The following is a 27,244-nucleotide window of genomic DNA, read 5'->3' as shown; positions in this document are numbered from 1 at the left end:
GTTGTGACTAGCCATATGCAGACTTCTGTGGGGAAAGGATATATGTGGAATTACATGGCTGGTGATTATGACAAGCTTAGGAGACAGCTTGGAGCTATAGCATGGAATGAGGAGTTGAGCAGTAAGGAAATAAATACTGCTTGGGAACTGACAAAGAAATACATAACAGCATCAATCTATGGCTATATTCTGTTCAAACGGCTGAATAAGGTAGGTGTAAAATGGATGAATGAGGGGCTTATGCATGAAAAGTTCTTTAAAAGTATAAAGAACAAGCCAGGAGAGTGACTCAGTTAGTAATGACAACAAAGTGCAGTATGAACAGAAATCAGCAAATCAGGTGAAAAAAAACCCTAGAGAGTATTTTATATGTGGCAAGTAGAAGGAAGAATGATTATGGTAAGATGATGTTAATGGATAAAAATGGTAGAACGGTAACTGCTGCAAAAGACATTGTTGAGGTATTCAGTGATCAATTTATAAGTGTGTTTCATCCTCATTAGGGTAAAATCTTGAGAGACTTTAGAGTAGAGGATGGCTTAACTGCTAGTGAGCAGGAGGTAGTTGAGGAAATAAATAACCTTGATTGAATAATATAAGCACGTAAACACAAGAAAGATATTTAATTAGCCAAATATTTCGGTCTGAAAATTGCAGACCATCTTCAGTGGCACTACAAGAACAGTTTTAAAAAATACAAGGTGGAATACTAAGATGGTCTGCAATTTCAATTTTCAGACCGAAATATTTGGCTAATTAAATATTCAATCTTAATGCACAGGTATCTTTAAAATATCAAATAACCTTGATGTCAATCAAGTGATAGGATTTGGTGACATATCACCATGCATCTTAAGGGCATATTCCAGAGAATTGGCATGCCTGTTTAATCAGAGTCTTACAACATCATAGGTTACAAGAGAGTGGAAAGAAAGTAAAATTGTTTCACTGCATAAAGGTAGTGATAAAGCTGTGGCTACAAATTATAGACCAATCTGTATATCTGGAGTTATGGTGAAGGTACTAGTGAGATTGATAGAAAGGATACAGAAATGGGTTGATAACAGCAATGTTCTCTTTGGTTATCCGCATGCATGGGTTTGCTAAAGGAAGATTATATTCTCCTAACTTAAAGGTGACAAATGACTTGGACAAGGGAGATGCATATACAGTGGTATACTTAGATTTTGCAAAAGCTTTTGATAGGCTGCTACACGACAAGCTGTTAAATAAAATGAAACAGATGGGATTGGATAAAAGTTCTGAGTTGTATCAGTGACTGGCTGTCAGATTTGTATATGGAGGATGCATTATCCCAAAAAAAGGAAGGTCACTAGTGGTGTGCCGCAGGGGCCAGTTTTGCACCATTGTTGTTCAATTTGTATATTAATGATAATGGGATCAGTTTAACTGGTGATATGCAGCTGTTTGTAAATGATGCAAAATTAGGGAGAACAATGCAAAGTCAAGCAGATGTTATGGCCTTACAGGAGGACTTGAATAGATTGCATGAATAGTTAGGTCAGCAGAACTGTTGGATGAGCTTTGTGCACAATAGTGTGTACCTCACATGATGGGTCTCTGACTTCGTGGAGGTCAGATGGTAATAATAATGTTCTAAATGCATGGTTTGCTGTTTGCAATAAGAATTTAAATTCAAACAGTTTGAACGACACAATCAGAACTCTCCACTATATTTAATTTTTCTTATTAAACATTTTGATTTTTTTTATTTGATTTTGAAAATCTGAAATTCATAATTTTTGTTTCTACTGTATGTATATTGGATTCATATAACTAAAAATGTATATAATAGTTATAATAAATGATTTCACGTTTGTAATTTATTAAAAAGCAAATGTTAAAAAAGAAATCCCTTTAATGATTATTCATGCCTGAATGAAATATTATTATAACTTCTCCCCAAACTGCCTTTGCCTCCGAGGTTGTAGGCTGGTAGTATTAAAATTTTAAAAAGAGTATGCAGGTATTTTCCAAACCTTCTAAGTTTTCCAAACTTAGAAGGTTTGGAAAACCACCTGGTTTAATAAATTAGGAACAATTTTGTGTGTGTGTGTGTGTGTGTGTTTTCTTGGAAAGGAAAAGGTACAGGCAACCAAATGGGATTGCAATGGATTCTCCTCTTCTTCCACCCCAACTAGCCATTTATATGGAACATTTTGAAAACCAAGCCCCCAACACAGCTATACATAAACCACTATACATCTACATAGTCCAGCTTGCTATGTAGATGATGTGTTAGCTATTTAGCTTCATGGCCCAGACATTTTATACATTTTTAGCACATCCAAAAATACACTGCACGAGAGAAAATAAAAGTAACAATTGTCCACTGGTAGACACACTAGTGACACAACTACCAAGTGGTTCATTATCCTTTTCTGTTTATTGAAAACTTCAAGATATAAGAAAGTATTTTACAAAAGCAATTACATCGCCACCAATCCAACAGTATAATATCCTCAAAACACTTACACACAGGGCCAGCACTATTTGTTCAAATGACACACTCCTTAAACCTGAGCTTAGGTACTTCATTTAGCCAATGGCCACAACCCTTATAAAATATAGATCAAATGCTCCATGCATCCCCCATCCCTCCTACAATTAACACAATATCACCACAACACCATTCTTATCCTATATGTTAAGGTTACATCAGAAAAAAATAGCCCAAGTTCTCCATAAAATCATCCTAGTACTTCATGATATTGACAACCCAAACAGATGAAAAAAATTAAATTCATTTATCGAAACCTACTAATATTTTGCTAAGCAAAATATTAGTAGGTTTCCTATTCCCATCCCATATATTATTATTATTCAGGCCTCCATGGAGTCAAAAGACTCGTTGTGGGAGGTCCTTCCTAGGAAACACAGTCTATCATATCACTCATTGACAGTTCTTTCTCTCACCACTCTATCAGGCAATGCATTCCACGATTCAACCACCCTCCATGCAAAGAAACCAATTATATATTAAAGGCACATCAGAAATGATAGCTAAAGTTCTGTGCAAAAATTATCTCCATGCCACATTCAAACTATTCCTTCAGCTTTCTACTTTCGTCCATTCAACTTCATCCTCGTACTTATCCTGGAGTATACAATGCTCCTCGTGCTTGCAGTTTAGCCTGTTTTGGATGGACTGATAGATCACTTAACATCTGCCTTGAAGAATGCTAAAATTACATCCATGATCATCTGTATGGCAAGTTGGGACTGGCAGACCATACTCTGAATACTGTTATGTAGGATCAAATGGAATAAGATATCGCTTTTACATATTAGTCACTATAGGGCAGATAGATTATTTTTGGAATCAGCATCAGCTATGAAGTCCCCCCCCCCGCAAATATATATATATATATATATATATATGGCTGCATGAATTTGCCAATGATCTGGGAGACAGTCATTCTAAGACCAGGTAATCAGACTTCTCCAAATTAACTTTATAGTTCAGTTACACTTGAATTGTTTCCAATGCTTTAGTTGAGTGTTGGTAGTTACAGTTATTATTTGTGCTATGAAGATTATGAATATTGTGCTGGTTAGAAAACCAGCACAATATGAATGTTTCAAAAAATTAATTTAATTTTTTCGTCTGTTGGTGTTGTTAATACTGTGATGTGCTAGCATGAATAATCAACACCTAAGCCTTTCAATATGTTCTCCATAAACATAATCTCCATGCAACTTTCAAACTACTCATTCAGCTAGCTACCTTCATCCACTCTATGGAGTAACTTTATTCTCTTGCACATCCTAGAGCATTCCTATAAAGTTCCTTTTGCCTGCAGTTTAGCCTACTCTGGACAGACTTGTAGATCTGTTAACATCTGCTCTAAAGAGCATAAACCTATGTCCACACTCATCTGTATGACAAGTTAAGACTAGAGATCATGCTCTTCTTATTCCTTCACACAAGATGAAATGGAAGAAGATACAGGCATTGAAGTTGCCATAGTCTGAGAGAACTATTTTTAGAATCAGCATCAACTATGAAGCACTCTCATAACTTTAACAAGTTGGTTGCGTTACTTTGCCAAAATTTGGGAGACAGTCTGAGAGTAAATATCCCTTAACCTCTGAATTGACGTCGTTTCTTACCAGTTCCCTAGAGGGTTCCTTGTTAGGACAATCTGTTTCTGCAATGGTCTAAATATAGTCATTCCTTGACTTACATCAGAGTTCCGTTCCTTCCGGCAGGATGTAAGTCAATACATTAAATCAACAGAGTTATAGGGGGTTAAGGACTTAACCGTAATAAGTATACTGTCATTTTAATTTTTAAACCTTATAAAACTCTACTGTGCACGACTGCCGCTATAAAACAGGAGAATAATCACTCAAATCTTCCTCCACAATCACATCTTCATTACCTTTCCTATGTGAAGGACCAGTCTTTGGATCTTTTGGTGTAACCTTTGTTTTTTTATTGAAAATGTTCCAATGTGCTTTCTTATTCCTCTTCTTCTTTTCATCATAAATTTGTTTATGGCAAGCAAACACATCATGTACTGTACTTTCCTTTCTACTAATAAGTAGAAAGGCCTGGTTGTCCGAGTGGTTAGCATATCGGCTCTCCAACCAAAAGGCTGCAGATTTGAATCTTGCCGTGGGCATGGATGTTTGTGATTGTCTGTGAAAGTACTAGTAGTGGGGGTGGTCGGTGGTAGATGGCATTGGTATAGATGATGAAGGTAGTTGCGGTTGGTGGAGTAGTGGAGATAGAGAATTATAGAGTAGACGCCCTCCCTCGATGAGTCTTTGGACTCTCTGAAGGTTTGACATAATAATAATAAATAGCGTTCGGCATTGGGTTCATGTCTTCAGCTATTTTGAGAGCAATGCTAACTGCGGAGAACATTTCTGCAAGACCTTTCACTGTGAATTGTTTAACTACCTTTTCTTGTTTCTCTTTGCCCTCTTCTTTTTCTCGTTCTTCCTCTTCTGCAACATGTTCTCCAGTTCATCCAATTCTTCATTGGTCAACTATTAGAAGCACTTTCTTCGAGTTGAATTATGTCGTCATCATTCACTTCGAGATTCAGATTGTCTGCTAGGGCTACTAGTTATTCACTCAATTTACGAAGGTCTTCATTTTTTTCAAAACTTCCAAAATCGTGCACAAATCTTTTTAATGTCTTTTTTTATATGCCACTTATGTATTGAGAGGTCACTTTGTCTCAAGTCACAGCAATATTTTTAATAGCATGATAAATATTGAATGCTTTCCAGAATTGCATGAGAGTCTGATCATTTCGTTCAGTGGCAGAAATGGCTTTTTAAAAAGTGCTCCGTAGATAATAAGCCTTAAACACTGCAAGGAATTTCTGATCCATTAGTTGGATCAATGAAATAGTGTTTGGAGGGAGAAAACATGATCTTGATTTTAGGGTGAAGATCACCGATGTAAGGTGGATGACCTGGTGCATTATCTAGAATTAATAAAATTTTAAATTCTACATTTCTTTCACACAATAGCTTCCCATTTCACTCGCAGAACTGTTGATTAAGGCATCCGAACAATTTTTGAGGCATCCACGACTTATTGCTCCGATAATTCTGCAGGAATAGAAAGAGTGTATGGTAATTCCATTGCACAAGGGTACTGCAAAGACCAATGTATACAACTACCGACCAATTAGTATCTCAGGGGTGGTGGTGAAGATTTTGGAAAAATTGGTTACGACTCGCATTCAGAAATGGGTTGACAGTAAATCTCTACTTTGCAATGAGCAACATGGGTTTACTAAGGGAAAGTCATGCTTTAGCAACTTGCTCACATTCTATAACAATGTTACCATTGAACTAGACAAGGGGAATGGATACACCATGATACTTTGGGATTTTGCTAAGGCTTTTGACAGAATACAGCATGGTAGACTGTTGCATAAATTGGAGAATATGGGTTTGGGTTATAGAATATTAGCATGGATAAGAGGATGGCTGACTGATAGATATCAAAAAGGGGTATACGGGAGATGTTAGTCTGCAAGGTTTAAGGTAACAAGTGGTGTACCACAAGGATCAGTGCTTGGTCCACTGTTATTCAATCTGTACATTAATGATATTGGGAAGGATTTGACAAGTGATATACAGCTGTTTGCTGAGATAATGCTAAGATAGGTAGGGTAATCAGGAATGCTGCTGATATGCAATGCTTGCAGAATGATTTGAATAGGCTGGAATTGTGGGCATGGGAAAACGGATGTCAGTAAATGTAAAGTCATTCACTTCGGCATGATTAGATATCCAATGTCGTATTATATTGGTGGGATTATGCTAGAAAAAACTGATGAGGCTAGGGATCTCGGAGTGTTAGTAGATAGGATTTTGAAGTTCGTGGGCCATGTAGCAAAGAATGCAAATACAACTCAAAAGATAACTGCAATGCTGAAGTTCCACATGTAAAGATAAGGATGTCATTTTGCCTCTTTACAAGGCCTTGATAAGACCTCACTTGGAGTATTGTGTGCAGGTCTAGTCTCCTGGCTTCCGTTGTGATTCTGATATATTGGAGAGAGAGTGCAAAGGAGAGCATTAAAAATGATATCAGGATTGTGGAATACTGATTATGAAGAAAGATTGAGAATTTGTGGACTGCAGACACTAGCAAACAGGAGAAAGAGAGGTGATATGATTGAGACTTACAAACTTCTGAAAGGGTCATACAGGATTTCAGTTGATGGAATTTTTCAATTTATGGAGGGCGGGGAAAGAACGAGAGGGCATCTTTGGAAGCTGAGAATGAACATGATTAAGAAGGGGGGGGGTGACAAGGACAAATTTTTTCACTCAAGGTGCGTGATTGGAATGGATTGCCATTGGATGTGAGTGCAAGCAGCGTGAATGAATTCAAGAATAAGTATGATAGCTGGTGCGTGTATTATGTGGCCTCCCTCAATGAGTCCCTGGCTTCCTGGAGGTCTCTCTTAATAATAATAATGAACTGGAAAAGTACACTTCCTAATATTTTTGAAGGCTCGTGGATTCTCTGTGCCACATCACAAATGGGTTCAGCTTATATTCAGCCATTATACTCCCTAACAGAATCGTAATACGGTCGTTAAGAGATTTAAAAACAGGCATTGATTTTTGCTTTTTGTGAATGAATGAGCAGATATTCATTCACAAAAAGCTTGTTTCTTCCAAAACAAGGAGGTCTCATCCATTTTCACATTATGCAGCGCCAGTGGCACACTCGAGATTTAATCTTGGGGGGGGGGGTTAAGTAGATGATTTGCGAATACATACTACATTGCATACGACCTATGAAGGAGCATCTGCAGTGATCGCCAATACACGATACCGTGATCTCCTCTGTCCTGGCTCGGGCAAAAAGTAGCGCACAGTTCTTCCGAGCACTGCTTCGTTCGCCTTTTGTTCACAGCGGCCGTGATTCCTGAGAGCTATAGGGTATTCCCACCTTATGTGTATGCTAATTCATAAGTAATATAGAAATAGAAGACACGACACAACATAAATAAAAAAATGAATTTTAATTAGAAGTTTTTGGAAAATTTTCTAGTGTTTTTTCACTGATTGAATCTCATGAACCAACTGGAAGAAGCGTTGAATTCGTAGTCGTAATCGGGTCCTGCTTTCTCCTTCAACATGTTGAAGAGACTTGGTGCCTTAGCAGTTATTGTCATAGTGCTAAGGAATATGCGCTTTTGGTTCAGGTCCTCTTTCCATGATGCAAATTGCTTTTCCATATCACCTATAAAACCTGGTTCGTTGCTTCGTCGCTATCGTCGATTTAATGGAAGCAGATCCTTTCACAGCCTCTACGATTTTATCCTTATTTTTAAAAATGGTCGTCACTGTAGAATGATACCATACGAAGTCATGTGGGATCACATTGACGGGATTACCTGCTTCGCGTTGCTTTATAACTTGCAATTTCGTTTCAAGATCAATTGCTTGCCTCTTTTTCTGCGATTCTTCACTAATTTTTTGATTGCGCGTGTAGGAGCCATGCTGCACAAAAAATACGAAATATTTAACGATAAATACACAAATAACCTATTTCTCAAACACGAAATCAACAGAGGAACTGTTGAAGACAGGTGCCGAATTGCCGAGGGAGATTGCCGCTGATTGCGCTGTTGCCACAGCGCATGTTGCATTGTTGCCGAATAGAAACCCTTTTACTTTACGTTCGTTTGCGTCTTGTTCGAAGGCATAGTCGAAAATGTTATTTATTCTCTTATGGCATCGGTTCCCAACCGGGGTACGTGCTAGGCCGTTCAGGGGTACACGAAAAATAATCAGTAATGGCGGAAAAACAAGTAAAGTAAACAAAATGCAAAACGTTTGTTATGGAACAATAAATGTCAGTATTTAAAAACAGCTATTTAAAAACAAGGGGTACAATTTATTATAGAAATGGGTTTAAAAGGGGGTACACCAGTGGGAAAAGGTTGGGAAGCCCTGTCATGGGATCACGGACGTAAGTCGACGGATGACTATAGTCAAAATAGGAATTTTGATTTTGAAAAAGGGACAGATAACTGAAATTTTGAATTAAAAAAAAAATAGAGGCTTTCGGGACATTGTTCAAATATAATTCACTTCCATAGCGCACGAATGACAGAATGAAGATTGTTATACCTTCGATTCTAGTTATCGCTATTTTTTTTAACCTTCGGAAACTGATTTTTCGGAAACTCGAGAAAATCGATTGCAGAACTTGTACTATTTCGAGCTATAATATATAGTGTTACGGTTAGGGGCTGAGATAGCGACAACTGCCTGATGTACTCTCTTGATGGATGTGTATGAAATTGTTGATATAAATGAGCTAGATGACAGTCAGTGACAGTTACGAGTGAAGACTGGATTCCAACAAACCTTCAAAGAGTGTGGGCCTTTGAATGAATTGGATGAATTATATTAAAAATATCCAATCTAACTAGTCTCTTTGATCATGCTTCATAATTAAAGGATTTATTTAATAATTTAACTATGAATCAGTGTAAGAAAAAAATTAATAAAATTTTATAAATGGCCGATAAAAAGATTATCCATTGTTTATACAGTCCTACTTACTGTGACCATGCTGATATTTTATTTATTTATTTATTTACAACCATGGCCGTACTTATGCACAGACGTACGAGGCTCTAGCTGAGGCCACGAAAAATTAGAGTGCACAGGGGGCCCCCTTCCCCAAACAATGAGGAAGGGGGCCCCCTGTGCACTCTAGCGCCTTGGACCTCACCCGCCTTGGGAAAAGTGTAAGTACAGCTCTGTTTACAACTTTAATAAAAATCAGGATACACTTGTCATAATTTTATGCAGAAATGCTCTAAGAAAAATGTCAGGAAAAAAATAGCAATCAAGCAGTTGGAAGGATGTCGCATGAACTCTTCTATTTTAAAAGATGTCAGTTCGATTCTCGTCATGATGTGAGGAATGTTTTTTCAACAGAAGGTAACTTAATCAGTTTCATACATAGGTAGGTATCAAAAGGAGGTGGATGAAGAAAAATTCCAGTTTTTCGTTCACCAAAACAGAAAAACCGTTCAGAGAACATACACAATTAAATAACACATATTTGCATAGTAGACTAGTGTATTAATAATAATAGTAATAATAATAATAATAATGGACCCTCGACACCGCAAGGTAAAAGAGGGTATAAGGAAGATGACATGATATAATAATAATAATAATAATAATAATAATAATAATAATAATAATAATAATAATAATATTATTATTATTATTATTATTATTATTATTTTAATACAAATCAACGAAACAATTTTATTATCTATTGAGAAGATATATATAAATCACACAAGAGCCTGTGTAGCTCAGTGGATGTGGCGTTAGCACACTACGGCACTTGACTGCATGAAGGAAGACTTCTTGGTTTCGAATCTAGTCGGTGACTACAGGAAATTTTTCTGAGCCTTTTTTCGACTGGTTCCCGAGTTAGTCGATCTCTGGCAAGGGTTTTTTCTTCCTGAAAGTCGCGTTGTTCTTCCCGTAAACTCATGAAAATCGACCGTAGAACCCACACTATTTCAGATATTAAATATATTGTGTTAGGGTTAGGGACCACGAATCTCTCTTCACTGCGTGCTGCTTAATTAGCCTTGGGCCAACTATCTCTTATTGGATACCAGTGGAGGTTGTTCCTCTGCCCACTCAATCTCCAAAAGTTAGATAGGGCCAAAACGGCCTTGCCTACTCCCTATACGAGAATAAAAGGCGTTAGCTCAATTATTATTATTATTATTATTATTATTATTATTATTATTATTATTATTATAGTGGCATTTGCACAACCTAACGCTTGTTAGCCCAAAGGAAGACCTAGGTTCAAATCTAGTTGCCGACTAAAGGAACATTTTCTAAGCCTTTCTTCTACCAGATCCCGAGTTAGTCAATTTCTGGTACAGGCAAGTGGGTTTTTTTCTCCCAGAAACTCTGGGTATTCATCCCTTAAACTGAAGAAAATCGACCGTAGTACCCACATTGTCTCAGATAATAAATATATAATGTTAGGATTAGGTACCACAAGAGGCAGCACTTGTTAGATGCCTCACTTCACTGGATGCCAAATATTGTTATTGAACATATTAGGCCAGCTATCTCTATTTGGCTCAGGTGGAGACTGAACTTTTCCTTCAGTCTCCAAAAAAGTTAGATAGGGCTAAAATGCCCTTGCCTACTCCATGTAAGGGAATCAAAGGCACTAGAGGTTTTTGTTATTATTATTACAAACACGAACTCTGGAAAATATGCCAACAAAGTTAATATACCATTAACACTAAAATAAACATCACAAATCACCAGCATCCAATGCCTACATCCCATCCATAAACAGTAACAACAGCATAAATACTGAAGGCTAATCCCACTCTCTTCATAAAAGCTAACCCAAGCTTCGAAGTAGGTGGGATTAATTCGCCTCATTCATCCACATTTAATCCTCATAATCAAAGACTGCAAATTATGTAACAAAATAGTCAGTACGGTGTTTATATATATATATATATATATATATATATATATATAATATATATATATATATAATATAGATCAGGATTATATATAATATATATAATAGATCAGGACTGTATGAAGGGTGTGGTAGGATATCTGTGTTGTTCCTCTGCAAAACGTCCACTACACAACCAGCAATATGTGGCCTTGCGTTATCTTGGTGCAATAAGAAGCCATTCTTCAGCAATGGACTCTTCCTTTCGACGTGCTTGATAATCGCTGCTGTGTTGATCATTGTCTCTATGATGGACGTTGAAGGTCTTCTCTCACGTTCAAGATCTTCCATATTTTGCCTTCCTTCCTTAAAAGTTTTATGCCAGCGAAAAACACTTGCCCTCGACATTGCTTCACCGTGGAAAGCTTCGCGCATCATGTTAAAAGTGTCCGATGCCGATTTTTGCAAACGCACACAAAATTTAATCGCATAACGCTGTTCCAAGGACGCTTCCATTTCGAAGACTGGTCGCACCTTGTAGGCCGATGAGCACTCGCGTTTAGTCACGTGACACTGGCACATCAGCCCGTATACGCCATCTATCAACCTCTTTTGTTAATACATACAGCAACATTTCTTTATTCCACAGAAATTAATATAATATTGTGATGAGTGGTTTCGCCACAGTAAAAATCTCAGGAGGAGATGTAGTTCTATTGCATTTACGTCTTTATTGTCGCCGTCCATCAAGAGGATCTCTAAATCGTCACAATTTCTTCGTAAATCTTTGTTATTAATTTGTAGTAATCTATACAAGAAATTGAAATTATCATAACATGTTTTAGTTGTTCAAAACGTTCTATTAAGGAACACACTGTAACGTCTAGAAGTGTATAAAACACATTCACTCTAAATTTATCTTCGGGAGATTGTGGCGTTTCGTCATGATGCTTGTAGTCCAATTGTCATGTCTTCTTTCGTCGTCGAACTTCCGTACCAGTTTTAAATTCTTGTTCTCCATCCACCTCTTCACTCAGTTATTTTGCTGTTTTTAGAACTTCTTTAAAATTTGTATCTGATCGATACTCTTGTAATAATATTTTTAAGTTTTCGATAGATTCAAAAGCAAGTGTAATGTTCATATTTTTGTCTTGAAGCATTTTACTCACAGGGTTTATTCTGTTAAGTAAATCATGCCAAGTTATAAGAGAGCAAATAAATTTGTAGTCCTTTATTTTAGCACATAATGTTTGTGCTTCATGCTGAGTTTCTTTATTAAAATTTTCATTATTTAAAATTTCAAAAAGTGCATCGCAAATTTCTCGTAACTGATAATTAATTTTAATTTTTTTTTTTAACAAACCCAAGTTTCAAATATGCTAACGAATATTGTCTGCATTTCTTTTTAGAATCTGAAGCTGCTTTTGTGATTTTGAAACCGCACATATATATATATATATATATATATATATTTTTTTTTTTTCATCGTACATATTTTCATCGTACACACATATATATATATATATATATATATATATATATACAGTATATGTACGATGAAAATAGAATAATTGTTATTTTATACATAATGTTTAAACATGTAAAAAATGTCTGTAATAATCATTTTATGTAATTTATCTGAGACATAATCATATTATTATTATTATTATTATTATTATTATTATTATTATTATTATTATTATTATTATTATTATCCATTATTCAAAAATTCCATGTAATCTTCGTTATTAATATTCATCATCAACAACCATGGGTCCAATACCCGTAAGGAGTCTGCTGCCATCTTGATATGATTCTTCCATTGCATTCTATTTTGTGCAAGATGACTCAGTTTGTGTATAGTGTTTCTGCACCATTTGACAATGCATCGCCAAATTCTCTGTTTCGTCTTCTTTTTTTGTTCTTTCCTTCAATCATCCCAAACGGCAGCAGCATTTTTATTTTCCTCTCATCATTCATTCTACATATATGGCCAAATAAACGTAGTTTCCTTTTGATTATTTTCTGGATCAGGTTTTCTTTTTGTTGTATTCATCTGTAGATTTCCTCATTATTCACTTTATGGATCAAGCTGATTCTCCAGATCTTTCTATAGCACTTCCTCTCAAATGCTAATTATCCTCCTTTCAGATTCTCTCATGAGTACCCAGGCCTCATATCCATAGAGCAAGCTGCTGAAGATACAGGTTTCTACAATGCGCAGTTAATTTGCATCTTTATAGCTCGTCTCTTCCATATTTTGTCCATATTTTGTTATTAGAAGAACACGTGTTGTAAATATCGATGCAACAAAGTATTATTATCAAAATTTTAATTGAAATGCAATGTAGAAACTGAATCACATATGCAGCACTCAGTGCTGAAATTTGTAAAAATTACAAGTTGGAATGTCACTAAAGACGATTATTGTAATTGTGCAAATATTTTAGAAATTAATAAAAAAAGTATATTAAAATTATTATTATTATTATTATTAGTAGTAGTAGTAGTTGTAGTAGTAGTAGTAGTAGTACATCAGTACCTCCAAGGAGTCAGGGAATCATCAAGGGGAGACTTGTGGATCATGCAATAACTATTTTTTATCTCTTCCTGGCCTGCTCCCACAATAACTTGAACTCCATGCAGGTGTTATGCATTAACAACAACAATAACAATAATTTATTAAAATAAAGAGCCAAGAGGGTTCATTTCAACGATGACAAATTATATTAGCAAAGTGAATATTAGATCCAGCATTATTTCAAAGCCGAATGTAGAAATTACGAATGTAGAAAAGAGCCTGTGTAGCTCAGTGGATGTGGCGTTTGCACACCACCGCGCTTGGCCGCACGAAGGAAGACTTCATTTCGAGTCTAGTCGGCGACTATAGGAAATTTTTCTAAGCCTTTTTTCGACCGGTTCCCGAGTTAGTCGATCTCTGGCACGGGCAAGCAGGTTTTTCCTCCCGGAAACTCGGGTTTTTCGTCCTGTAAACTCAAGAAAATCGACCGTAGAACCCACATTATTTCAGACATTAAATATATTGTGTTAGGGTTAGGGACCACGAGATGGCGGCACATTTGAGCCGTCTCTCTTCACTGCGTAAGAGAGACGGCTCAAAAGCCGTCTCTCTTCACCGCTTAATTAGTGATAGCTTTGGGCCATCTGTCTCTGATTGGGTACCAGTGGAGATTGAACTGCCCACTCAGTCTCCAAAAGTTAGATAGGGCTAAATGGCCTCGCCTACTCCCGTGTACGGGAATAAAAAGGCGTTAGCTGATTTTTTTTTTTTTTATGTAGAATGTATGAAAGTTTCGTAAAAATAAGCCGGCAAAGGTTGGTCGATTGGTAGTTAAGTAAGTTTGAGCGCGGTTAGTAGTTGGAAGGGAAAAATCGTTCGATGCTGTTGGCACACTCTCCCTCGATGAGTCTTTGGACTCCCTGGAGGTGTCAAATAATAATAATAATGATAATAACAAGTTGATCAAAGGGCTTACGGGAATACACCCCCCGGCATTCACGAGTTGCCCCAGCGGAGATTACTCAAAAGACATAGGCACCGCCAAAGCGTCTATATATTCACCTTTTATTAGTACATTTTGATAAGGTTTCACTGGCCTGACAGCTGTTTCGAACTGGATGGTTCTCTTCAGAGACCAGACAGAAACTTAAGAGAACAAAAACTTTCGTTTTTGCTCTCTAAGGAACTTGAAATGTCAGAGAAATGTATTTTTCGTACGCGAACTCTTCGTTGGTACCTAAACGTATTTACTAAAATTGACAATTCGCCATTGACTAATAAAAGGCAAATATATAGACTCTTGGGCGGCTATTAATCCGCGCTAAGGCAACTAGTGAATAACGGGAATATATTTCCGTCAGCTCTGGTCAACTTACTTTACGAAACTTTCATAGTTTCTACATTCGGCTTTTGAAATAAAGCTGAATTTAATATCCACTTGACTTATATAATAATAATAATCATAATATTTTTTACTTTTGTAAAAAAATTGTTGGAAGTAGTTTTGTACATATAACTTATGAGTCAATTATATGCTTTTATACACAGTGCCAACCTCTCGTTTGTGAGGTTGATATATATATATATATATATATAAGTTTTTTTCATCTCTTCTTCTTTATATAAGAGAATGTTTTGTTGAGGTTTCACTGTGCGATTTTGGTACAATACTACTACTACTACTAGGATTAAAATGAATTCGTTCCCTTCAGCAAAAGTTTTCGTAAGTTAAATAATCTACTTACAAGATGGAGTGAAAGCCAATCGTACTTCAGATGCCGTCTGACTACTCATTTTACTCGCAATGATGATGTATCCTACTGCAAACAAATATCGTAATGCAGCCATTACTAAAGTGGCGATTTCCGGCAAACAACACAGCGATGTCTTCTTTAAAGAGAAGATACTGCAGCATGAAACGATTTCATTAAAGCTACTCTCAATACATGCGGCGTTTGGCTTAATCACTGACGTAACTTTTTTTTTATGTAAACATTTTTCTCCGGTGAAAAGGTTAAGAGTCCAAATAACATACGATATTAGTACTGATTGATGCACATCTCTCCTTTCATCACACAACATGCAAAATATGTTTGCACACTTAATTCTTAGAAGTAAATTATTTCTGTGAATTTGCGAATTTGAAAATGTGTTAATCTCATATCATTCGGAGGTAGTAAGGTTTTTATTCCAAAAAACACGTTTTTGTTTTTTTTTTCATGCCATATACAGACAAATCGTCTAGAGAACACACGAAAATTAAAATTTCTATTAGTGACGTAGAATGTGGATAGTGACGTAGTCAGATGGGACATTAAGTAATGTAGACAGTGGATTATGTGGTTTTAATAGTCCTCCTGTATTTTGCTCTTCATCAACTGCTCCAGTACTTTAAAAATAACTCCTGGTATGATGATCGGTCGGTAATTTGCTACATCAGTCTTGGAGCCTTCTTTATGCAATGGAACTATTTTCCCCTCTTTCTATCCCATTGGGACTAGCCCACAGCTGAGACTTAGAATAAACAATGTAGTCAAGGACATTGACAATTCCCTAGCACCTTCACAAAAAACTCGAGCTGGTATACCATCCAATCCCAATGCTGTATTCACATGAAGCTATGGACCCCCATTTCATTCACCTCAATTTCCAAATAAGCCTTTATCTCTCTTGTTACTGCAGTAACGAGATGGATGATACACTCTTGCAAAGTGTTCACTTAGTAATTTTACTATTTCGACTGATTCAGTTACTTCCCTACCATCGGCATTCATTAAAATCATTCTGCAATAAACATTTTTGTTTTTACTTGCAGCATATCGAAAGAACTGATTGAGGTTATCTTTGGCCTGGACTGATAATTTCCTTTCATACTCTACTTTCGCCATTCTTACCACACTGGTTATCCTACTGGCCTGTGCTTCGTACTGCTCATGTTCTTGGTGGTTACCTCTCTTCTTAAATTCCCTCCAATTTTTTTTTTTTTTTTTTTTTTTTGCAGCTCCAACTTAATGAAGATATTCATCCATTGAACTCCAACTTGATTTACTCTCCTGACTCTAGGAATGTAGTCTGCCATTACTCCCCTCAAACACTTATTTACCACTTCCCATTACATCAATTGCATATGATCGCTTTCACCAGCTGGGGGCGACGTGGTCATATGGGTTATAGTCAAATTCTCAGATCCAATTACTAGATCGAGCACTCTCAAACGCCTAGTATATTCCATCACATGTGGTCGCAGGTAATTATTCCTTCGTAACTGCATAAATTCAATTTCCTTCCTCCCATGTGTCCTCTCCTCTTTCCAATCTACACTATTTACCAATAATTATCCCGACACCTTTAGCAATTTACAATTGATACCAGCAAGCGAACTCTAATATCGGGTATGTCCACCTTTGGCCTTGATCATCTCCTGAATCCTTTGAGAGAGGCTTTCCACCAATGTGTGGCAGACAATAGGTGTAATTTGTCTCCATTTCTACATCAAAGCAGCACTGAGTTCAGCGACAGATCGAGGGTGTTCTGCTCTGGATCTGAATCGCCACTCCAATTCGTCCCACAGTGTTCGATGGGATTGAGGTCAAGATTCTTCACAGGCCAGGGAAGTCGTTTATAACCTCTATTCATACCATTCCACAATAGGTGTAACTTTGTGGCATGGGGCCTTGTCGTCTTGCTAGTTACACAGATCCGTTCCTTTCCATAGAAAGTCCACAGTGTAGGCAGCATCTGATTATCCATAATATCAAGGTACTGAGTTGCGTTAATGGAACCACAGACAACGACCTGTGATTTTACTCCAAACCAGGTGGATGCACCCTCACACCATTACTCCTCCACCACCAAACTTTACTGTGGGTACAACACACTGTGGTAACAAGCATTCACCAGGCTGCCTCCACACCCACACCCTGCCATCAGACTGGAAACAGGTAAACCTTGATTCATCGCTCCAGAGTACTGTTTTCCACTGGTCAATTGTCCAGTTCACATGCTGTCTGCACTAGGCCAGACGAACTGCCTTGTTCGTTGTTGTGATGTTCGGCTTGTGTGCCGCTGTTGTTCCATGGAAATCCAGTAAACAGAGTCTTTTCTTACAGTATTAGCGCTTACCATGGCGTTACTGGCACTCTGGAACTCATCACGGTTGTCTGTGTGTAAGCTGCCAGAGTCTGTTGTGGGTACTATGATGGTGAATGAGCTCAAGGCAAAGTATTATAGATACAGTGTGAATGTCGAATCATGATGTTTAGGGCCTCCCTCGATGAGTCTAAGGACTCCTTGGAGTCGCATGTAATAATAATAATTATTATTATAGCCGGTTTTTGCGTGCCACCAATTTTAACACCCTCCTGTCCCTGTTAGTCATTTTCAGTGGCCACCCTGAGTGTTTTCCTGCACTAGTGATGCCAAAACGTCTCCATTTGTTGATCCCATTGCCAACCGTTGATTTTGGATGCTCCGGTTCAGCGGCAATGGCACGTATGGACATGCCACCAATGTGACAGTCCACGATGAAACCTCTCTCGAAGTCACTGAGTTCACGTCGTGTTGCTATATTCAACTGCTACGATGAAATACTGATTCCTACTATTTGTACAGGTTTTATGTTATTAACAAACCCGGAATGTTCCATAACTTCAAATAAGGGATGTCTGGACAGTTATTGGTCGTCAGTGTATGTTCCCATAGTTGAAATCCTCATAATAATTACTCGCGCCCCACCCATTGAGCCTATTTGCCAACTCTGCCAACTCATACTATCCCCATCATATCTGGCTGTTATCTCACACCAGATAGCCTCAAATCTGCTATTTCAGTAGCTTGCAATAGAACTTCTACCCTCCTTGGTAGCAGGTTCATCGGCTATCATCAATAGCACTCTTATCCCCCCCCCCCCCGTCACACACACACACACACACACACACACATAATTTTCTCTCTATCATTCCTGAACACATTATACCACTATACCCTTCATATTCTATCCCACTAACTATATCATCTTCTGTGAGCCATGTCTCATTAATGCCAATAACCTTTGGCCAAGATGAACTAACCAATGGCAAAAATTCCTCCTGCCTGTTCGAAATGCTCCTGGCATTGGTGTACATAAGTGCAAAGCCCCTTAGGCCCATTGCTATCCTGACCCTTTATACCAAGTATTTCATTCTAGTTTGTTACCAGTGGTACCAACTTAGACATTTTATACACATTCTTATGCTCGCTCAACTGCCTCACTGATGTCTGCGTATCCACTCAACAGCCCCCCCCCCCCCCCCTAAAAGATCTAGATTCCATGATATTGCACATCCACTTTCACTTCATTCAACACTTTTTTCCACACTTTGAACACCAAATTCATTCAGATGCAAACCATCCTTCGTGTATAAGTCCTTTCGCCCGTCAAACTCACTCCACACCGCTCCTGCTGCATAACCTATGCAACGGGTCATTCGCTATTATGGCATTCCTTCTCAGCTCTACCCTAATACCATGGCAACAGACTCACTATCTTAATTCTCGCGCTTTTCGCTATTTCAAATATTTCTTTCATGTCCTCTCTCTCTCATGCCATGCGTTTTTCCTTTCAAATCATTCGTTCCAGCCCAAACGATAATCTCTTTCTTGAAAGTTTTTTTCCACTTGATTATATTATAAATTAATGACGCCGAGGAATTATATTCGTGGTTTTCATCCTTTGCGCGTGAAGTAACTTCACGACTGGACTACTTGTATGTAGAGACTGACGAATTCACGTAAATTGCTTTAGTATCCCATAATGCAACTCGTATATCCTTACGAACGTATATAATACTATGTATTATGAGAAGCGCCATTGCCCAGACCGGTTTCTGCCTTTATTCAGGTCTCATCAGTGGATGCCTGACCAAGATCTATCTCTAATCCAGAATATTTCAGTAAGACGGTGTGACATCTTTTGACTAGTATATGGAAATATGACTTCTGCATTATTTCAACCTTAGTATCACCTCTGAGTCTAGCTCCCATTGATGACACCTCAATAAAGTTCGGAACTGATCTGGGCAGCGGCTCTTCCCATAATGCATAGCATTATGCATGTCGTTTATGACATGCACGTTGTGTTATGAAATACTAAGCCACCTGCTGAAGTCATCAGCCTCTACATACAATTAGTCCAGTCGTGAAGTTACTTCAGGCGCAAACTTTGTTTACCTACGCTTGGATAAAAGAGAAAACCAAGAATGTAATTTCTTAGCTTCTTGAATTGATAATTTCTTTCACTTTACCCTTTTGTGCTCTAATAGCCTCACTAACATCATTAATTTTTGCACAATTTTGTCAATCTCTCGCCGATCACACCTCTTATGATTGAATCGCCGTACAAGACTTGCGCCTTGATTTTTTCTTCTCTGTTAGTCAAGCCCTCATTTCTCTTATCTCTCACTTCTTTCTTTCTGATATTAGCTGAACCACTTGCCAGAGGTTTCTGCATTCGTTGCGTAACCCAGTTATCTCCCTCATTACAAGCAAAACTTCATTCTTTACATCTGTCATACCACAATTCTTTCTATCAAACGTTTTACTCTCTCTCTATTTCTCTCTCTCTCAAATTTAATCTCCATTTCAGTCCTGTCTGCCGTTACATCACACACATTTTCAAGCGTATTCTCAATTCCGTCCTCCACATCAATCTCGCGACCTGACACAAACTTTTGATCCTAGCTTTCACAGCATTTTCGGCACAATTTCCACCATTATCGATTCAACCCAAGTTCCATTTGCCTTTGGTAATGCATACGCCTTGCAATCATTGCACTGCACGAAATCGGTTTGGTTAAATTCTTTAAACAATAATTCCTTGGATGCCGATATTAGTACATAAAGATTAGTAGCTGGATTCATTGCAGTAATATGTGAATAATAATTATAAATAAGGAAATAAATCTTCTAACACGTTAGAAGCAATGACACCGTCTCACTGTTAGTCATCGCTCATAGTTGAGTCCGAGGATTGATTACTTCAGAGTTGTCAGGGGAAATCATGATAGTCTCTCTCTCTCTCTCTCTCTCTCTCTCTCTCTCTCTCTCTCTCTCTCTCCCCACATATGCATTATACACCCAATGAAGTCCTAGCAGGACGAAACTAGATGTGCTTTTGGATATAATTAGTTAATTTGTATTTCATAATTCAACTATACGAGTACAGTCATTTAAGTTATTTTCGTTCAAATATATAAATATACGAGGATGGTCTGAAAAGTTCTCGGTCTAACAATGAAAAACAAATTTATAATTTCAAATTTTTTTTCCGACATAATCTCCCTTAAAACTAATACATTTATTCCAGCGATGCTCCAGCGCCATTATCCCGTTCTTGCAGTGGTTCTCAGTAAGATCTGCAAAATACCTCTCTACAGATGCAATCACTTCTTGATCGAAGAAAAACGCTGACCAACGAGGAAGAGTTTTAGTTTTGGGAAGAGATAGAAGTCAGAGGAAGCCAAATCTGGGAAATAGGGTGGATGTTCCAACAATTCATAGTGCAGATCCCTTAATTTTTCCATTGCCAAAACGCCTTTGTGGGCAGATGCATTATCCTGATGAAAGATGATTTTTTACTTCTGCAAACCGGGTCTTTTCTCACGAAGTTTTTCATCTAATCTGGTTAGACGATCGGAATAATATCCCCGGTTATTGTTTTATCCTTTTCAAGATAATTAATAAACAAAATGCCTTTAGCATCCCAAAACACCGATGCCATGACCTTTCCTGCTGATTTAACCGAATTTGTTTTCTTGGGCGCTGAACAGACGGTTTCTGTTCACTGTTTTGGCTGCTGTTTGGATTCTCGTGTGTAATGGTGAATCCATGTTTCATCCATAGTAATAAATCGACGCACAAAATCAGTTTTATTCTTGTTGAAACGCTCCAAACACTGTTCAGAGATTTTCATGCGGGTGCGATTTGATCTGCTGTAAGAAAGTGTGGCACCCACAGAGTTTTTTCATTTGCAATTCTTCATGCAAAGTATATCCTACATGTTCTTTTGAAATGCCTATAGTCTCAGCAATATCACGCACTTTTACTTGCCGGTCATCCAATACCATATCTTGCACTTTATCAATGATTTCTGGTGTTGTTACACTTTTTGGATGTCCTTCACGTGGATCATCTTCAAGGCTGGTCCGGCAATGTTTTAAACTCGGCAGCCCATTTCTTAATTGTCGAAAACAAAGGAGAAGAGTGCCCATAAACTTTTATGAACTTGGAATGAATATCTTTTGGCTTTAAACCTTCTTTAACAAAGAATTTTATAGCTGTACGATACTCAATTTTATCCATTTCAAGGGATATAGATAACACTTTTGCTTCAAACAGCTCTACAAAACAACTACTTGATAGAATGATCTGAATTTCACATGGATACTTGTGACAGATGTACGAACTCAGAAAAAAAAATCTTCCCGATAGTGATGCCATCTATGGTCGAGGCCGAGGACGTTTCTGACCATCCTCGTGTATGAGTGTCCACGCGGTTAGCCTAGTGGCTTTGCACTTCGCAACCATATGCTTGGGGAAGGAATGTCCTAGGTTCGATTACCATTGGCGACTTGAGGAGCTTAAGGATGTTCTTCAGCCATAGCCAAGTTAGTCTGTTTTGGGCATGGACACCAGAGTTCTTTCCACTAGTATAACTGGGGTTTTTCTTCCCGTAAGCAGGCAAACCGTCCCCGTGAACACATAAGGTACAGTCATAGGATATAGTACGGCAAGGAAGGCAACGGGAAACCACCTTACCCATAGTCATTTCTCTAGGTGGTGTCGTGTATATATGTCCCTAAACAATCGAAAGGCTATACCCTCAACAATATATATATATATTACAATTTTTTTCCTATTTTTTGTTTTAGAAAACAAGTCTCATTGACAGATCTAGAGGTAAAATCAGTGTTAATCAAAATATTTGATAATCATTTAGACCAAATATTTCTGCATAGAACAGGAAACAGTATACAGATTGTCAATCTCATACAGTATTCACATTCTGTCAAAATTCTTTGAAGTAATCTAAATGAGATTCTCAGCCGATTATCTAACTTGCGGGTAGTGATGCATCCGTTATAAGGTAAATTTATTGATCTGCTCCATATTATCACCAATTTTCGTCCATCATGAACAGACATTATTCCGTTTGAATTTGGAAAACCAATTAAAGATTAGGTCCCTAGCCCTAACACAATATGTTTATTGTCTAAAATAGCATGGGTGCAATTTTCTTAAAATGGCGGCGCATGCTAGCAAACTCTTTACTATTTTTTGGAATCTTGCGCCAACTATCTCTGATTAGATAGTAGTGGAGGTTATTATTGTTATTATCATTATTATTACGTGGCACCTCCAAGGAGCCAAGTACACATCGTGGGAGGGTGCTACTCCACTCTGCTACTTATATCTTACCATCTCCCCTACTACTTAATTCTTCCACTACACACAACCACCATCAACGCCATCTACCACCCTTCACCACCAACAGTAGTATTTTTGCCTATAAATTGCGTGTGTTCTCACGGCCGATTTTTCTGTATGCGGGATGAAAACTCGAGTTTCCGTGAGATAAAAAAAACCTGTTACATCTGAAATAGCATGCATGAGATCGGTTAACTCACCTTCAATTGAAAGAAGCCCATATAAAATTCCTTTCTCCATGACGAGAATTGAATTCAGCTCTTTTCCAGTCGAAGGGCACCATGTTCCGTTGTCCTTCCAATTGCACTACGGAGGTGGTTATAAATTTGAACTTCCCCCTAAGCGTCGCCTACTCACTGGGAATAAACGTAGTTAGGGGATTTCTTTATTTTATTTTATTATTTATCAAATATTAGTTCTCTTCACTGTTTCTACTTCGAAAGCAAGTTTTCACCTCTCGAAAGTTTCTACTGGAAAGTTGAACTTACCGCCAGCGCGTGTAAAAAGCAGAACTTCCACACGCTGTTTTTTTAAACTCTACCAGCATGTATATATATGTGTGTATGTCAGCTGTTACATTACATACACCTAGCGGAGAGCCTTTGTACTAACTATTGTAGCATCGTCGGTCACTATTGGAAATTTTTGATCACATGTTGTAATCCTAATACCAAATCAGATGAGAAAAAATAAGCAAAAAAATATGGCTTCATATCAGGTTATCACTACTACCGCAGCACATTTTGTAATAGAATGTATTGGCTACTTTCGACACAAAACAAACAAAAAAATTTTAAAAAAATTGAAGCTGCGATTACAGTTCGGCAACGAGAAGATGCTATGAGCTTCTTACTGCAGAATAATAAAAGATTCATCACCTCAAAACCTGAACGTTTCTTTTTTTTTTTATTCTCCGTCATCCTGCTGTAAGCCTCTTATTTTCATTCGCATATGCAAAAGTGTTCCGGGTTGCATTTATTGAAGTTGACTCTTTTAATCAGAGATAGTATTTCCCACTCGTATGACCATAACAAGCAACCGCAAGCGAAAAGAATTGAGCAGAGAGTTCTACTGCAAGAATTTCACATCTCTTGTATGTATCGGTTCTGCGGTGCTAACGGTTATAAATCGAACATTCAATCACTGGAGTCTTGTAAATATATCTTTTATTTATTTTACGTTTTATAAAAACGGAACAGACATGGAATAGTACGAGTCCCGTTTATCTATTATGCGCCTTGCTTATTATGCATATTATTTGAATGTTATACATGGAAAGCTACAGTGTTAACACTGAAGTACTTCAGTATCTTGATAAACATAAAACCGCTTGGAGCTGTTTCTAAGCATACGCACTGTAAACATAATTTTGTATTGCCAATTTTGTCATTGGAATAAAGCAATTAAAGCAGCTAATTTTAAAACTGACCCTATTGCCTCGAGCATTACTATCATTATTTGGAATGATCAACAACGGAACTAGTGTTGGGGGGGAGGATCTTTTATGAACTAGGTCTTGCTTTCAAGATTAGTGGAAAAATAAAAATTACTGATGAAATCTCTGCTCAAATTTGTCGAATTTATAAATTTTACAAATATTCCGATCGATCTGTCGGAACATATATGTTTTTAGCCATATTAGTACCTTAATACAATACATATTATTTGGAACTCGCTTGAGATTTCAGTAAATAACTAAATCCAGTCCTTCCCCGTTAAAAATTTCTATTTTTTTTCTTTGCTAAACCATTCGAAATAAAAATAATATTCAGTTTATTTATCTATTTATTTTATTTTTTTTCCGCGTGGCTGTTTTCTATTAGCACAATAATTCGAAATGTATTTATTAATAATAAGAATGCTATTGTGCATTCCACAATAGTATTCTTGTATAAAAAACATTGATTATTATTAATTATATGAAGAGCCAAAGGCTTCAATTCGGCGACATATAAACTTATTTAAGTTAAGGGATATTACATCCCATATTGTTTCATAGCCGAATAAGAAATTCAAAGAGTAAATATATAAAGTTCGGCGAGTCCAAGCGTAAGCAAATACCTGGATAGTGTTACAGCTGACCCTTTGTAAGTTCTGTTTGCTACAAACTTGGTATTTCTAGGTCTACCTACTCACCGATGAAACCTCAATAAAGGTTGAAACCGGTCTGGGTAGTGACCTTCTCTCACTCATAATGTAAAACAGTAATACAGCTCCTAGGAGCTGGGTTTCACATTATGGGGAAATATCAAGAATAGTGATCTGAGCTTGTTCCACCCCTACCATGAGTTGCCTCAGTGTTGCACTCCCTAAAAGGTCAGTTGTAACACTATCCAGGTATTTGCTTACACTTGGACTCGCCGAGCTTTATATATTTACTATATTCGGCATGAAACTCTTTGAGTTTTCTTATTCGGCTATGAAACAATATGGGATGTAATATCCCTTAACTTAAATAAATTGATTATTATTATTATTATTATCATCATCATCATCATGCGTATCAAGAATTTAGACCTAGCATGGCCTGTTCCGGCCTTAGAAGTCATCGTTGAATCGTTTAAGAGGAAGTCCTGGTTTTCTTTTCCCCAATGGCTTGTACTTTAAGGCTTGTTTTGGTAATCTTTCTGTTTTCATTCTCACGACATCTCCAATGAGTTCAAGGACTAATCGCTGGAGGGCACTCTGCTACAAACACCTCACCGTCTCTCCTACTACTTAATTCTCCCACTACCCCCCCCCCCCCCACACACACACCTACTACCAATGCCATCTATTGTCCATCACCACCAACAACAGTATTTTTTGTCTGTAAATTGCGTGTTGATTATTAACTAAATTTGAGCGTAGGCTCTTTCAACACTATAAACTTCTTTGAGAACAATTCGGAAATGAACTCTAAATGGTTAGAAATGATAACCATTAATGGAAAATCAGGGTAAACAAAATTATGTGATGTGCACAGTAAACACGACGGCTTAAGCGGCTCCATATCTCAACTTGTTTTAGATAACAACAGTGTGCAAATGTAAACGGCACCACATCTAAATGCGATGCCTGCAAAGTGATATGATAGTTCGTGTGTGAAACCGTATTGAACTATATATATATATATATAAAATTGTTCAGGAAACAACATAAATATTAGTAGTATCAAATGACGTGAATCGTTGTGAGGAGTTTATGGAAATATGCATCACTTCAAACGATTCTGTGAGTATTATTTCCATAATAGAAAAGCATAGTAGAATAATGAGTTACGTACCACAAATAGTTCAGATGTAACAATCTGTATTTGGAGGAATGATTTGAACAAAAGGAGTCCCAACATTGTGGTTATGTCGCTGGTTCTCACACATTAATCAAGTATTTTATGAATCTTTTAGATATTCTTATTGTATTAATCGTATAATCAATCTGTATCATTTTTGAGGTTTACAGCGTTTTAACATTTTACATTTTTCCTCGATTTGAATTTTTCTTCTTCTTTTTCCTTTTATGTATTATGCCTAGTGGCCTGTTACGGAGCTGTCCTTAGCCCTTCCAAGCCATACCCTTCCCGAGGATAAGGTGGTTGGCCCTATGCCTCCCGGTGTGTCCTATGACTGTAAATCCGCGTGTGTTCACGGGGTCGGTTTGCCTGTTCTGGAGGGAAAAAAACGAGTTTCAAAAACCTACCATTGTTAAGAAACAAATTGAAAAAGCCTTAATCGGCGATTTGAGTGAACAACAGAAAGGCTTCAGAAAAGGAATGGGAACCATTAATGCTATCCTGGAACTAAAAATATACTAATAGAAGATCACTTGAAAGAAATAGGAACATTTACATATGATTCGTAGACTTTCAGAAAGCATTTGACCGGGTAAAACATAATAAAATATTCAGTATATTAGATAAATTAGACATTGAAGATCATGTACTTAAGATTATAAAAATGATTTACACCAAACAGAAAATGCAGCTGTTTAACTCTGAGACTTCTGAAGTGAAAATAAAAAAGGAGTTAGACAAGATTGCATCCTTTCACCAAATCTATTTAATATCTATAGTGAGACAGTGATGAAAAAGATTGAAAAACAAAAAATAGGAATTCGTATCATTGGTATAAAATACAACAATCTTTGATATGCTGATGATACCATTCTAATAGGAGAAAACAGAAACAAATTAATCAAATTACTGCAGCTACTAATTGAAGAAGGTCAAGAATTGGAGTAGATATAAATGCAAAAAAAAAAAAAAATTATGGAAATCTCAAAAGGAAACAGATCTGAGC

At 37.2% G+C, this 27,244-nt stretch overlaps 1 protein-coding gene across 1 annotated transcript in view; it reads right to left on the bottom strand.

Annotated features, from left to right (window-relative positions):
* LOC150092892 (uncharacterized) overlaps positions 1-15,419 on the bottom strand; it is a 63,719-nt gene extending 48,300 nt beyond the window's left edge. Inside the window, exon 1 of the mRNA XM_090413829.1 lies at positions 15,251-15,419. Within this exon, the coding sequence (XP_090269955.1) occupies positions 15,251-15,353 (103 nt within the window). The 5' untranslated portion in view covers positions 15,354-15,419. The remainder of the gene's footprint in view (positions 1-15,250) is intronic.
* Positions 15,420-27,244: the final 11,825 nt, after the last annotated feature.

The sequence above is a fragment of the Typopeltis vanoorti genome, chromosome 24 (genome assembly GCF_054136105.1).
Source record: "Typopeltis vanoorti isolate ZY-2024b chromosome 24, IOZ_Tvanoo_1.0, whole genome shotgun sequence".
NCBI classification, from domain to species: Eukaryota; Metazoa; Arthropoda; class Arachnida; order Uropygi; family Thelyphonidae; genus Typopeltis; species Typopeltis vanoorti.
This window is presented reverse-complemented; position numbering and strand designations above follow the sequence as displayed.